This window comes from Echinops telfairi, unplaced genomic scaffold (genome assembly GCF_000313985.2).
Source record: "Echinops telfairi isolate 266 unplaced genomic scaffold, ASM31398v2 ScPeMD7_2010;HRSCAF=2546, whole genome shotgun sequence".
Lineage (NCBI taxonomy): Eukaryota > Metazoa > Chordata > Mammalia > Afrosoricida > Tenrecidae > Echinops > Echinops telfairi.
In genome coordinates, this window is record NW_022105908.1 from 6,540,295 (window position 1) to 6,556,104 (window position 15,810).

General features: G+C 46.9%; 1 protein-coding gene and 1 pseudogene across 1 annotated transcript in view; both read right to left on the reverse strand.

Annotated features, from left to right (window-relative positions):
* Positions 1-2,946, reverse strand: part of TRIM16 (tripartite motif containing 16) — a 22,010-nt gene extending 19,064 nt beyond the window's left edge. The window contains exon 1 of the mRNA XM_030886509.2: positions 2,388-2,946. Within this exon, the coding sequence (XP_030742369.1) occupies positions 2,388-2,918 (531 nt within the window). The 5' untranslated portion in view covers positions 2,919-2,946. The remainder of the gene's footprint in view (positions 1-2,387) is intronic.
* Positions 2,947-10,881: 7,935 nt separating this feature from the next.
* Positions 10,882-11,440, reverse strand: LOC101649304 (annotated as a pseudogene).
* Positions 11,441-15,810: the final 4,370 nt, after the last annotated feature.

Below are 15,810 nucleotides of genomic sequence, written 5' to 3' on the forward strand. Positions count from 1 at the left end.
TAAAGTCTTAAACATAAACAAGTGGCCATCTAGCTCAGAAGCAACAAAGCCCACATGGTAGAAGCACACCAGCCTGTGGGGTCATGAGGTGTCGATGGGATCAGGTATCAGGCATCTAAGACCCAGAACAAAACCATACCCAAGGTGAATGTCAGGGGTGAAAGGATGGAGTAGAGACCCAATGCTCATCTGTAGACAATTGGACATCCCCTCACGGAAGGGTCACAGGGAAGAGATGAACCAGTCAGGGTGCAGCATAGCACCGATGAAGCACACAACTTTCCCCTAGTTCTTTGGCACTTCCTTCACCCCACTATCATGACCTCAATTCTACCTTACAAATCAGATTAGACCCAAGCATGCACACTGCTACAGATAAGAGCCCGAAACACAGGGAATCCAGGATAGATAGACCCCTCAGGACCAACAAGGAGAGTAGAGATACCAGGAGGATTAAGGGAGGGTGGGGGCGAGAAAGGGGGAATCAACACAAGGATCAACCTGTCAGGGGGATGAACAACGGAAAAGTGGGTGAGGGGCGATGGAGGACAATGTAAGATATGGAAAAAACAATCTATAACTTATCGAGGGCTCGTGAGAGAGGGCAGGCAGAAAGGAGGGGAAAGAAATGGTGAGCTGATATCAGGCCCTCAAGTGGGAAGAGAATGCTTTGAAAATGATGATGGTGGCATATGTGCAAATGTGCTTGACACATTGGAGGAATCTATGGATTGTGATAAGAGATGTAAGAGCCCCCAATAAAAGGTTTTTTGTTTGTTTGTTTGTTTTTAAAGTGGGTTACAATACTGTGGTTGGGAAGGTCCTCTATTGGATGGCTTTCCAGAACTTTCGGTCCCTTACTCCATATAGCATGACCTTGGACAGATGGGGCAGAGACAATAAGAGATCCCACCGCGTGGCGTTGTGAGGATGCGGTGAGGAAATCTGCACGCAGCACTTCTCACTTCATAAAGCTAAACCAAGCCCACAGCCATCAAGTCTGCGCTGACTCCTGGCCTCCTGGGTGTGTCAGGTAGATCAGCTCCGTGGGGCTTTCCTGCCTGTAATGTTCACAGAAGCAGATTGCTAGCCTCTCTTCTAGGGCACCCTGGGTGGGTTCAAACGGTTAAACTTTCACTAGCAGCTGAGCACCGATGGTGCCACCCAGGTACCGTTAGCACAGCCCGATGCTCCGTGCATTGTATTTCAATGGTCTGGAGCTCTGTCTCCTCGAGAGGCTTCTAGGGGTTACAGACAAAGGGAAAAGAAAAGCTGTCCTGACAGGACATTTTCAGGCCCTGGAGAAGCTGGAAACAATGAGCAAGCGGCTTCACGGGGCAGAAATGGTGACTCACTCACATCTGGAGAAGAGAGCTTTCTAGAACAGTTCCCACTCACACTGGAGAGACTGGGCAGAGAAGAGGCACTGGAGAGGAAACTGCCCTAAGGAATCTTCCTTCTAGGAAACCCCTTCCCTTTGACACAGGAGGTTGCTGCTGGCAGGTGCCAGTGCAAACGGGGAGCTAAGTGAGTGTGAACATGAGGAATGTGGGACAAAAGTCAATTGCACTTCTGTATTGGACGGGGGCGGGTGTGTGTGTGTGTGTGTGTGTGTGTGTGTGTGCTCCTGAAGAGTTTAGTGCAAGAAACAAAGCAAACAAAGCACTTTCCTGCTTTTTAAAAAAAGTGCTCAGAGAATGTCAAAACACGAGAAGCAAATGAAACCACATTTCCAAGAACTTCTCTGGGCGCTCAGCTTGAGAGCAAAAACCAAAACAACAAAAAAGCAAGCTGTTCTACAAACGAGTCCTTTATCCGATGGGAAGAAAATTACAGGCTCTCAATAAGGTCTCTCCAGGGATCTGGTGCGGGTAAGGGACGTCTACATTTCCCAGATTGGACATTCTGCCTGTGGATGTGACTTTCAAACGCAATGTGATCTGAACCGTTCCCAGTCTCTGGAGTCTCCCACCTGCACCGCCAGTGTGGTACTGGATGTGGGTGTCCTGTGTGGGGAAGGTTGGAGTCTTTCGTGCTGAATGTCCGCCCGAGGTTGTATTTCATGAATCGCCAGTGGCAATGCCGTGCAGACGCTGCCTGAGCCTGGGACGGCCCCACGGACTTCACCTGAAGCTACGCGGCGAGAGAAGGAAAATAGCAATACGAGGAGAGAGACGCAGGGAGAGATACCAGAGACGGTCCGTCTGAAATGGGGACAGAGTGACCTACTTAAGACAGGTTCCAGAGCCCAGGGCAGGAGTTATTTAATCCAGCCTAACAGCCAGGTACTAAGACGAATGCCCTTTTTGAAGTCTGTAGACCGGAGGGGACGCAGTGGCCCCAGCTGCTTCCTGGCCACCCTTCTCTCCCCGGGGACCGGCACCCACCTCCTTGTGTCTTCGGACTGCATCCAGGGGGACGGTGGTGTGGCCCTGGTGTTCATTCTGGCAGCACTCCTCACAGATGCACTGCTGATCCAGGTAGCAGAAGGTGACCAGTGGGAGGCGATGAGCGGGGCAGGTGCGCAGGTTCTGGTCCCTCACCGGCTCGGTCAGCTGGTGGCTGTACAGTTTGCTGTTCTCCTGGTGCGGCCGAAGGTGCTCCTCACAGTAGTTCACCATGCACGTCAGGCAGGACTTCACAGCCTTCACCTTGCTGGCCCCCAGGCAGAAATCACACCGGATGTCCTCCTCCCCTTGGCCTTCACCCGGGCCTTCGCTCTCATCCTCGCCGCCAGCTGCCCCCGGCTCTGAAGAGTCACTGCTCTGCCTCTCAGTCTGCCCTTCTGGACTCCCGAGAGACTCCCAGCCCTCTTCTTCCGCTGAGCTGGCTGCCCCAGAGTCTGGACTGAGAGGGGCCAGAGTGTGGGCAGGGACCCCAGCCAGGGGCCCTGGAGCTATCAGATCAAGCTCAGCCATGCCTAGGCTGTCCTTCGGCTTCTCCGGCCCAGGAACTGTGCAGGGCAAATCAGACAGGAGGACCACGCCTAGGTGATTACAACTGCCGCAAGATTTTAACTGCTTCCTCCCTCCCAGAGGAAGCCCAGTTACTCAGCACTCTGCCCCGGGCTCGGGCACTCGGCCAGCTGCAGAGACAACAGGCAGCCAGATGCCTGAGCTCTAGAGAAGGCCGGCTCAGGATGACTCTTCATAGACTTCAGCTCCTCCTGGGGTCCAGCCCCGAAACTTCTAGGCTTGTACACATCATTTCTGCCCCAGGGGTGCTGCAGAGACCATGTGTTTCTGTGGTGGACCAGAGACCCCTGAGCTCTTCTGCTTAAGCCTGTGTGGCTTTATAGGGTTTAACAAGGCAGATGCCTTATTTTTATTTTTTAAAGGGATCCCAAATGGAAAGACCTCAGGCATGGGGCAGCCATTCGTCCATCCCTCTTCACCTCACAGAATCACCAAGAGGCCAGTAGGAAAGGGACACCTTTTCCTAACACTCGACCTTATCCCTGTCACCTTCCTACACGTTCCAAGAGACGGGCTGAAGTTGGGTATGGGAGTAGGAGGTACAAGGAAAGCCTGTCTTCTTCACCGTGCAGGTCCCTAGGGTTTTCAAGACCGCAGACTTTTATGGGAGCAAGCAGCTTCATGGACCTTTCTCCCCCGTCTTTCATCTGTCCAGGATTATTATCCTGCCCTGTGGTTCCCACAGTGTGCTAGGTGCTGAGAACACTTAATAAAACCACTTAATAAAATCTTCCTAAATGTGGTAGGAGGTGAAATGCGAAGCATTTAGAAAAAAGGGACTCCTCAGTACGGATGCTTCATGGGAATATGGGATTGTCCAGATGGGCACCACAAATAACAGAATGGCTCCAGGGTACCTGGACCCCGGAGCAGGTTGCGGACAGCATTCCCTCAAGATGTCTTCTTTCTTCAGACATAGGCGTGGCCTCAAATGGATTTGGAAAGAGAACGGGACAAAGAGAAACTGGGTAGGGAACCGGGGGCCCAGTTGACCCTAGAGCAGTGGTTCTCAACCCTCCTAATGCCGTGACCCTTTCCTACAGGTCCTCATGTGGTGGTGACCCCCCAACCATAAAATTATTTTCATTGCTACTTCATTACTGTCATTTTGCTACTGTGATGAATCGGGCGGCCCCGGTGAAAGGGTCATTCGACCCCCAAAGGCCTCGTGACCTACAGGTTGAGAACCAATCCCTAGAAATCAGAGAGTAGGGTAGCTCCAACCCAATATACTCACAGTGTTTCTGTACACTGGTGGGTGGTCTTACAGATGGACATGAAACCAGGTAACCCCAGGGATATTCTTGTCACTGACCAGACATTTCAGAAATCCAGGAAACCCATAGGCTACTCAGAGGTGGAGGGCATAAGAGACTTTCAAAATCTGCCTCATTGCTTACTAGTGTCAGAGCTGCATTACTGACAGTGGCCCAAAGGTGGAAATAACCCATGCATCCATCAACAACTGGATGGTTAAACAGCACACACACATACACACAGAATAGAATATTACTCAGCCATAAAGAAAAATGGAAGTCTGATACAGGTTACAACATGATACTGAGCGAAGTAAGCCAGGCACAAAGAGACAAATAATTTGTCAAAAAAAAAAAAAGAGAGAGAGAGAGACAGATTTGTGACCTCACAGAAACATCTGGACTAGGCAAACACAGAGCAGCCAAAGTTTCTTGGTGGTTTCTAAGACAGGCAGGAGAGCAGAGGGGACAGGCCTTATAGCTAAAGAGGTACTGAGATTCTGTTTGGGGTGATGAACACCATTTGAAAATGGTTGCATGGCATGTTAAAGAAGTACAACCAGAATGCTCCTTAGCGGCAAGGACAGCCAATGCACATACTTTGGACATGTCAGTAGAGACCGGTCCCTGGGGAAAACCCATCATACTTGATAAAGTAGCAGGGCAGCCAAAAAGAGGAAGACCTTCAAGAAGACGGATGGGCACCGTGGCTGCATGGACGGGCTCAAACTTAAGGACAGTGGCGCCGGAACGGGCAGTGTCTCGTTCTGTTGGACAGAGAGTCGCTGCGAGTTTGAACGGACTCTGCGGCACCTGACAACAGCAGCACTTTGAATACAATTAATGTAACTAAATTGTACACTTGAAAATGGCTTACAGCACAAATGTTTTGTTAGAAACATTTTACCACAATATGTATTTTTTAAAATCTATCCGATACAGCGCTCTTCACTTTCAACCATGCATGTTGCTGTATGGACGTCCAAAGGACGTCAGATGAAGACTCACCGTCCGGGCCTCTAAGAGCATTCTGGCTGTACTTCTTCCAAGACCAATGTGTTTGTCCTTTTGGCAGTCCGTGATACTTTCAATATTCTTTGCCAGAGCATAATTCAAGTGCATCAAGTTCTCCCTTGGTCTTCCTTGTTCAGTGTCCACTTTCACGTGCATGGGAGGCCTTTGGGAATCCCATGGATTGGGTCAGATACACCCCAGTCCTCAAACTGGTATCCGTGCTTTTCAGCACTTTAAAGATGTCTATGCAGCAGATTTCTCAGTGCGATGTGTCGCACATCATATTCCTATGGGAAAAGCAGCCCCATCCCAACCAACATCCCAACCAACCAACCAACTCACTGCCTCCCAGTCCATTCGGACTCCAAACTACCCTACGTGAATCAAGGATGTCTTCATGGGAGCAGACAGCCGCAGCTTTCTCCTATGAAGGTTTGAACTACCAACCTTGAGGTTAGTAGCCCCATGCCTAACCCACGATGTAACCATGTAACAAACCAAAACCAAACCCGGTGCTATGGCGTCAATCCCAACTCACAGTGATTCTATGAGACAGAGCAGAACCTCTCTCTGGAGTTTCTGAAACTGTCCCTCTTTGTAGGAGCGGAGCATCTCACCGTTCTCCTGAGGATAAGCTGGCAGGTCCCAAAATGGACTGCTCAGTCAGCAGCCCAGCTCATAACCCACTGTGCCACCGGACCCTGCTGAAGGTCTCAAATGTCCCTGTCCCGACGTCCTTCTTCCACGACTGGACACACCAAGAAGAGATTTCCTTGTGTTTCATATCAGGTCACTATGGATCAGAACCAACTTGAGAGCGGTGAGTTTGCCTTTTGAATTTGATATCTCTGGCCCAGAAGGAAAGGCTCTGGTTTCTACCAAGCCCTGTTCAAAGCTTTCTCCCCCATAGTTCCCAAACTGGTTTGGTTTCTTTTTCTTCTCTAGCACAGGAAGATCTGCTGCTGGAATCGGAGCTGGTCCACCCACCCTCGCTACGCGGTGGGGTCACTGATCTTCCCTGGAGAGGGGGAAGGGAAGATGTTTGAGTTCTACCGCCTCAAGGGCAGATTAGGAGGTGCTGCGTTTGCCTGGACTTCCCTGTGGCCTCTCTCTTTTATCTCATACTTTCCTTTGTTCATAGGGTAGAAAAGAGACCTCAAATTCAAATGTAATTACAGACGCATTTATTGTCAAACCTTAATGAGACAAAACATAGACAAAGACAATTCATCCAAATGAAGGAGACCATCAGTATGGGGTCATAAGGTGTCCAAGAACTTACAGAAACAAGGCCACTTAAGTAGGACATAGAAACTGTCACAGAATCTTGATTAGCAGCACATCAACTCATTATTGCTTCAGGCGATACTGCAGGATCGATAAAGGTAGCAAGCTATGTGCATCCATGCAGGCAGAAAAGCTTACAAGATTCATTCTGGGCCCTCCAACCAAGGCAGTCAGGGTAGGACTCATGACTATGCAGATGCCAGAACCCCCCATCCCATCAAGGGCACACCCAGGCAAGAAGTCCCTAAGGGTTAGGCAGCTTTCCACTTCCAAGCACTCTGCCTGATGGCAAAGCTATTCACATTGTCAGTTAATGGTCAGAAATAATTGAGTAGAGGCTGAATTTATGTGAAGAGACAAAAATAGATTTAGGGCTCTTGTGGTAAACGACAGCCTTCTGACAACCCAATGCTCAGAACGTAAGCTCTAACATACCCTCACCTTGTTCCTCTTCTTTCGTCTTTTCATTTGTTTCGGAGTAGCTCCATCTCTAATGCTGATCCCTTGGGGCATCAGTGTCACCACTGGACCCTGGACTCAAAGGTGTAACAGTGAAGTAGAAATCAGAAAATCTGAACTGTGGTCCCTGGCTACCCTGGCCAAATCGTCTGTCCTCTCTTAATCTCAGTTTTTTTAGTTCTTTTTAAAAAAATAATTTTATTAGGGGCTCATACAACTCTTATCACAATCCATACATACATCCATTGTGTAAACCACATTTGTACATTCATTGTCCTCATCATTCTCAAAACATTTCTCTCCACTTAAGCCCCCGGCGTCGGGTCCTCATTTTCCCCCCCTCCTTCCCCGCTTCCCCCTCCCTCATGAACCCTTGATAATTTATAAATTATTATTTTGTCATATCTTGCCTTGTCTGATGTCTCCCCTCACCCACTTTTTTGTTGTCCGTCCCCCAGGGAGGAGGTCACCAGTAGATCCTTGTAATCGGTAACCCCTTTCCAACCCACTCTCCCTCTACCCTCCCAGTATCGCCACTCACACCACTGGTCCTGAAGGGATCATCCGCCCTGGATTCCCTATGTTTCCAGTCCCTATCTGTACCAGTGTATACCCTCTGGTCTAGCCAGACTTCTGATTCACAAATTGCATATGTTGGTCCATATCTGAACTGGAAAATAAATTTATGGCCTGGCTTCCTGGAAAACTGTGTTGAGGAGGAGCCTAAATTCACATGGAAGCTTATTAGGAAGGGCATCATGTTCAGGTAGTGATCATGGTAATTAGCATAGGTGCAGAGTTAGAGTTGATGGCTTCCCTCTAGAAGCCTGCTGTCTTCTCTCTCAGGGCTACAGATTTCACCACAATGCTTAAGTCAGCTCTATTGTCAAGCTTCTAGGAACCGCTTTTAAGACCACATTTCTGGGTTCTAGCTCTTGCTCATCTCCCAAAAGCTGTAACACATCTCATTATGCCCAAGAAAACCTTCTTTAATACTTCCGCACCAGTAGATTAAAGCTATAAAGTCTCGTCTATGATTGTGATAGTTAGATTCTGTGTCAGCTTGGTGGGGCCAGGATTTTCTCTAATGTGATCATTAGGTCATTATGTGATCTCACATAATAAACTCCCTGTCGGAATCTTCTGTTAGCAGCCAAGCAGTTGTAGGAATATTAAGGTGGAGTGCTATCCCTTTCATAAGGCCAGTCTTGATACAACTGAAAGGAAGTCTCCTCGGGGGTGTGGCCTACTCCTACTGAAACAGATCGATTCTCCTTCTTGCTCATCGGCCCATCATATTGCCCGTCAGCTCTGGGAGCTCTCAGTAGCCTGCATGTTGCCTGCCAACTGCAGATTCATTCATTAGACTCTACAGTCACAAACCTAACTTGCTGACCTTAGACTCATCCACTTCTGTTTCCACCAGCCTTGTGGTCTTCTTGTTTCTTGGTCCATCAGTCCCAGTAACTATGTGAGTCAGAAAAGCCTCCACCTTAACATCTGTTCCGTAGACTTGAACCAGACTAGACTTACCCACTTCTACAACTGTGTGAGCCATTTCTGTGACATAAATTTCTATCTTTACATGTTTAAGTATCACTGGTTTTGCTTCACTAGAGAACTCAGCCCAACACAATCATCTAATCTCAAATCCCTACTGAACTAAGCCTATATTACTCTCACTTCCCTTCCATGGGGCCTATGGCATCGCACTCATTACAGAATCATGATTGGTGGCCATCTACTCATGACTGTTGTAGATGGTACTCTAGAAGTGGGAAAGGGATACCTACACAACCCAAATGAAGGCTGAGGATGATGGTGGGACAAGAGGAAAGTAAAAGGAAATAGAGGAAAGAACTAGGAGGCAAAGGGCATTTATAGAGGCCTAAATAAAGGTATGTACATATATGTAAATATATTTATATATGATGGGGAAATAGATCTACGTGCATATATTTATAGGTTTAGTATTAAGGTAGCAGATGGACATTGAGCCTCCACTCAAATACTCCCTCAATGCAAGAACACTTTGTTCTATTAAACTAGCATTCCATGATACTCACCTTCCGGACATGATTGCTGACAACAAATGGGTGCCTAAGCAAATGTGGTGAAGAAAGCTGAAGATGCCTGGCTATCAAAAGATATAGTGTCTGGGGTCTTAAAGGCTTGAAGGTAAACAAGCAGCCATCTAGCTCAGAAGTAACAAAGCCCACATGGAAGAAGCACACCAGCCTGTGTGATCACGAGGTGTTGAAGGGATGAGGTATCAGGCATCAAAGAACAAAAAATCATATCATTGTGAATGAGGGGGCATGCAGATTGGGGACCCAAGAGCCTTCTGTAGGCAACTCAACATCCCCTTACAGAAGGGTTGCAGGGAGGAGATGAGCCAGTCAGGGTGCAGTGAAGCAATGATGAAACATATAATCTTCTTCTAGTTCCTAAATGCTTCCTCCCTGCCCCCCCACTATCATGATCCCAATTCTACCTTACAAATCTGGCTAGACCAGAGGATGTACACTGGTACAGATAGGAACTGGAAACACAGAGAATCTAGGACAGATGATCCTTTCAGGACCAGTGCTGAGAGTGGCGATACCGGGAGGGTGGAGGGAGAGTGGGATGGAAAGCAGGGACCAATTACAAGGATCTACATATGACCTCCTCCCTGAGGAATGGACAACAGAAAAGCAGGTGAAGGGAGACATCAGACAGTATAAGATAGGACAAAATAATAATAATTTTTAAATTATCAAGGGTCCATGGGGGGGGGGAGGGGAATGAGGAGCTGATACCAAGGGCTCAAGCAGAAAGCAAATGTTTTGAGAATGGTGAGGACAACAAATGTACAGATGTGCTTGACACCATGGATGTATGTATGGATTGTGAAGAGTTGTATGAGCCCCCAATAAAATGATTTTTTAAAAATTACACGAATAACAATGAGTACAAGGAAGAAGAAAATGTTCTAAAAAAAAAGGAAAGAAAATGCTCTAAAACTGATTATGGTAATGATTGTACAATTCTTGATATGATTAAACTATTGAATTGTATGATATGTGGATGAAGTGCCAATAAAAATGTTAAAAGAAAAAAACAGACAAGGCTCTACATCCAAAAAAAAAAAAAAAAAAGAAAACGGAAGTCATGAATTATGGACTCCTTCATCTTCCCATTGGAGCCCTGGTGGTGTCGTGAGCTGCTAACTACAAGGTCAGCGGTTTGAAACCACCAGCCCCTTCTCGGCAGAAAGAGGGGACATTTTCCTCCTGTAAAGAGCTACAGTCTTGGAAACTCACAGAGGCAGTTCGACCCTATCCTATACGGTAGCTATGAATCAGTACCTACTCGATGGCAGTGAGTGAGTGAATCTCTATGATCAGATCGACAATGATGCCAGCTTCCAAAGCCTCCCTTCCTCCTCCCCTTATATTTAAAAGTTAAGAACATTCATTTACTCAAGTGTAGCCCCTCCCCATGTGCCCTGCTGTCTGCTTTATCAGGGACACATCCCCCTCACGTATCTCCCTCCTGCCCCTTTCAGGGGTCGCCCAATTCAGAACAGTAGCAAAATTACAGTGATGAAGTAGCAACAAAAGTAATTTTATGGTTGGGGCATCACCACAACATGAGGAACTGTATTAAAGGGTCGTGGCATTAGGAAGGTTGAGACCCACTGTTCTAGAAACTTCTATCTCCCCCCATCCCCCAGCATCCACATCAAGGAATGTTTAATCCATTAAGTTTTAGTGTTGTTTAGACATGATTACATATATCAGCTCGTACAGTTTACATCATCAAGCTTTACACTTATTCATCTTTGCAAAGACATACACATAAAGGGCACACATTCAGCAGCTGGGCAGAATCCCGACACTTCAGCTCTATACTTTCAGGTTCATGAGCTCATGGTACAGCTGGTAAGGATCATTAGCATACCAGTTTCTCCTCTTCCAGAAAGATGTCAGCTTACCTAAGAGTTTGCTCTGGGTTTTAGCGCAGAAGACAAATTCTCTCAAGCGTCTCTTCCTTGCAGCTGTCTTTTTCCATAGCTTTTTCTTATAGCCAGCCTTTCTCTTTACCCATAGCCAGAATGATGTCGAAGAAACTGATACATGACAGCCTTCCCAGTCTTTCTCCTTCCTTTCTTGTACTGCAGTAAGTTAAAGTTCTGACTGGTGGCTTCAGGACATTAGGAAGCAAGGGACCCACCCTGTTGAGGATTGGTGCAGGCAGCCAGCACGGCAGATTTCCCACGGGGGTAATCCGTCTGGGAGCAGAGGAAACAACTGGGGTTTGTAGCTGACTAAATGTCGGGTGGACCCTGCAGACAAGACACACATTCTTGGCACAGTTTGGATAGGCTGAAGATGCCAAAATACTCAAGGGCCGTAAGATTCCTGATGCAGCTCTCACGGCACTAGCAAAGGTGGAAGACGCCATGTTGCCAGGCGAAATTTCCATCTTAAAAGAAAATTACCTAGACCTCACGTGCCAGTGCAGTTCACACCCTCAGTCCTCAGCACACATGTCCCTTCTCATTCCACTTCTCAATGTTTGTCTAGCTCTTGCCACGTGGGAGAGGTATCTGGTTAGTGATTAATGAATAGCCATGTGTTGTTCATTTGTTCCTATAGGCACATCTGAACTTTAGAAGGCCCCTTCTAATGATAATTGTTGAGAAGACAGGAGGCCTTAATATCTATGTCTCCCATTCAGGCCACCTAAAGAGGAGCCTTGGATTGAGAACATTCTCTGCCACGTGAGGCTAAGAATTGGATCTCTCTCCCCCAGTTTTTCCCCATATCAGAAAAACCTGCTTTGGAGATGCACATTCACTTTCTGTGTCCAACTCATATGCTGGCACCATATGGCCTAGCCAACCCCATGTCGATATCTGTTCCCAGCAGCGAAGGAACAGAATCTCTCACTTGCTGGACACGATGGATGCACATGACACCCGCCCTGTGCCGACCTCGGGAGGCAACTTGCTGGCCTTGGAAGACCGGCATCCGCCACTGAGCTCCTGTTATATTCTCTTGCCTTCATGCGAGTTGTTGGTTTGTTGTTCGTTTTTTTGGCTATCTCAATGCCAGACACAACAGAAATGCTAACGTTTCGGCCTCTCTGCCAATTCCTGTTCCTGTGCCACAATGAGGAGAGGGGGCCCTGAATGAAGCCATTTGCCTTCAACAGCCACAGAGAGTCTTACTTGGCTGCTCCAGTGGCAAGAAAGGCCACCCAAAGGGCTGGCTCACTCCTGGCCCTAGTCAGTCTTGTCCAAGTCCTGTGAGGCATTCTTCAGTCTGCTGGTTAGCCTTCATGGCAACGAATCATCGCATTTAGACACAACTGAAAGGAAGCCTGTGTGAGTGAGTGCATGAGTTTAGGCCATGTTGTTAACTGGACACCCTTGGCTTTGCCCTCACTCAAAGGACTCAGCCTTAGATACAATGGACCCCCTCTCTTTTTCACAAAGCACGTGTAATCGACTCTAAGCATTTTTCTTTCCTGAGTCAAATCTGCCACCAGGAATGTGGTTTGATTGAAGTAGGTTTCCCTACCCAGAATTTGGATCGTGTGGTAGGCAATCATGGGTCTTTCATTCACTTGAGTTTCTGACAATCACAACAACTGAGAGGTAACATACACAATGAATGTCAATCAAACTCCTTCTATTTTGAGGTGTTACGTCTATCACATTGAGGAATCTAGAAGAATTCAGGAAAGAAGAGCTTTTTTAACCCAACGATTCTATGACAGTCTATGGGTAAAGGAATTTCCCAATTTTATCTCCCAAATAAGCAGTCTTCATAGTGTTTCTTCAAAGTTTTCATTTGAGGAGACTTCCGGGAAGATGGCGTCCATGTGGAATCACCCGCTTTGCGCTCCTCTTGTGAGAGCAGAAAGTCCAGAGGAATGGAAGAAAAAGCTTGCCATAAATTCAAGCCAAGACCAGGAGAGGGGACCACTCACATTGTGGAGGAGACACTGCTCGTTCTGTTGGTGAGTGTGGTGGGTGATTGGGGAGAACTAACCACATAGCAGGGAGGGGTGCTACACAATGAATGGAGGGAACCCAGGGGACAATGGGCCAGATTTTAGGGTCCTGGGGACACATTTCTATGCAATCTTTGGTGAACCACACCATGGACTAAGCACCATGATGGTCATGGAAGCTGATCTGGCAGACAGCATGACATAACACAGGGGCTACACCAGAAGCACTTAACATAGAGGCCCCCGCTGAATGAACTGAACCCTGACTTAAAGCTGCCTGTACCCTTGAACTTAGGACTGGGGTACTTGGATGGGAGAGTAAGCAGAGAGTGGTTGTGTCAGGAATGTTGAAGTGGTGGTCATTGGACCTTGGGGGGAGGGGGCGGACCCCAGTTCAGTGGATGTCCAGTGGAAAGGGAACCAGGATCACCGTACAGTTAGTAGTACCTCAATGCTCACCTTGCATTGACACAACAGGTGGTGATCCACTGAGCAGGGATCTGCACTTGGAAGAATTGATTCAGGAAGGCCCCCCCTGGCATCAGCCCCATACTTAGGGTCCACAGAGCCTAAGCAAATGAGAGATCGAACTGGGTAGGACAAAAACTCATGGATTGTGGCCAAAGATAGAACTGTATTTGCATAGACTCCTCATACCGACAGTGTCAGGAGTTCTGGGTCATTGGAAAAATTGATGATGATGATAATACTGCAATAGACTTCTATCCAAGGGGGGTGATTGACAATATGCTGTACTTATTTGTTTGTGTGGGTTTTTGCTTTCCTGCTTGTAGCTTGCTTTTTTCTTTCTTTCTTTTTTTGGTGTGTGTGTTGTTTGTTTGGTTGCTGGTTGGCTGAGGGCTGCTATCGATGCAGTTGGTCATATAGGGCTGTGATTTTTGTCATATTATGTCCACCAAAGTAAACCTGAGACGTGCAAACCCCATGGACAAGCAGATGTAGTGTGGGCTCCTACTTAACTCTATGCCCAATTCAAGAACAGTTAGTTCTGGCAACATGGCCCTGCTCGATATTCACCTTCATGAAAGGACCACTGAAGTTAAGAGCCCTACAGCAAAGTGTGGTGAAGAAAGTAGATGGTGCCTGGCTATCAATCAGAATAGTGTCTGGGGACTTAAACGCTTATATTCAAACAAGCAGACATCTAAGTGAGGAGTCAAGTCCACACAGAAGAAGCACACCAGCAGTGTGATACAAAGATAACAATGACAGAATTCTAACATGCTGAAGGAAAAAATATCAGAGCTAAAATTATGATCACCCAATTTGTAGAAGGCCATGGAGGACAGAGGGAGCCCAAAATCCATCAGCAGAGTATCTACTCAGACTAAGCTGCTGGCAGATCCACTCTAGCCCCAGGCAAACCACAAGCCAAGGCTCAAACAGCCATACTATCAGGCTGAGACCATCGTAATCCTGATTATGCTGGATCGAACTCGATACTTGGGCAGCTGACCTCCCTATAGACCTGACCTGAATCTGCTCTGGGTGCAAGTATCTTTCACTTGTTCCATGACAGAAATTTCTTCTCTGGATTTTTGAATGTTGATAGGTCTTTTCTTTCTTTCTCATTAGTTGTAATGTTGTCTTTCTATTATTAATATTTTATCCTTACCACCTTATTTTGATTTTATTTTTATTGTTTCTGTTGGATTTCCCAGTTTGTGAAGCACAGGAGGAGTAGATACACAGTGATAATAACTGATACAAGGGTTAATAGAGGATGCAGAGATGGTGGGGTGGGTGATGGGGCAGGGGGAGGTGGATTTCAGGAAGAAAAAATGAAGGTGGGAGTCAGGAAGTAGCACTAGAAATGATTGTGGTTGCACAACTCATTTTAAAGGCAATTTAACCAGGTTGGGGGGATATTCTAAAATTCATATAGGTAATGATTGTATAATTTTCCTTGATATGATTGAGCTATTGAATTGTATGATATTTAAATTGTGTGCCAATAAAACAGTTTTTTTTTAAATTTGGGGGAGCCAGGCAGAGCTGTGAATCATTGCCCACAAATGTCAGAGATATTTGGCCATCAGACAGAGAAATGAAAAAACACTAGCACATTAGACTAGAAAAATAAGAGTAACACTCACACAATAAACAAGTCATACAAGCCATAAAGCTGAATTTCATCAATGCAAGGAAGTATTCTTTATTAAGACTACTCTTCCCACTTTTTTGTACAGAAAGTTTTATCTTTTTTAAAATAATGGTGATAATAGTGGGGGACGGAGGGAAGGAGGGAATTGTCTGGAAGAGTTACACCTAAATGAGTCCTTGAAAATTTGCTCTGAAATTCTGCTGGTAAAGTTCGAAAGACCGAGTACCACTGAGCTAGAAGGCGCATCACACCTTCAGAAAACAGTCCCGGATGTTCTTGGATCACCTGACGGTGTGGGCTGAGTGGACTTTCTGGCCTTAGGTCACTATCAGCAAACTAGTCTTCAGTCTTGCTTTGTCCTCAAATGACAAGCAAAACACGAGAACTAAGGAAAAAGAGAACTAACTATTATTGACTAAATGGATCATAAGCCTTTAGAGTCCCAGAGTCCCAGTCTCAGAGCCTGTCTGCTGGAATTGCCCCCCAAATCCCCGATATGTCTACGTGGAAGTCGTGGCTGATCTGCTCAGGAAGAAGGACCCTCCTCAGGACCATGCACATGGCTTCCCTCCTCAAAGACAGGAAGACACACAAGAGACAAGGCTACAAGTCCCACGAGAGAAGCAATAGGCCCTGTCTTGCACGCAACCCCTCGTCCAGCACCTCACATCGATACAGAAGGGGTGCT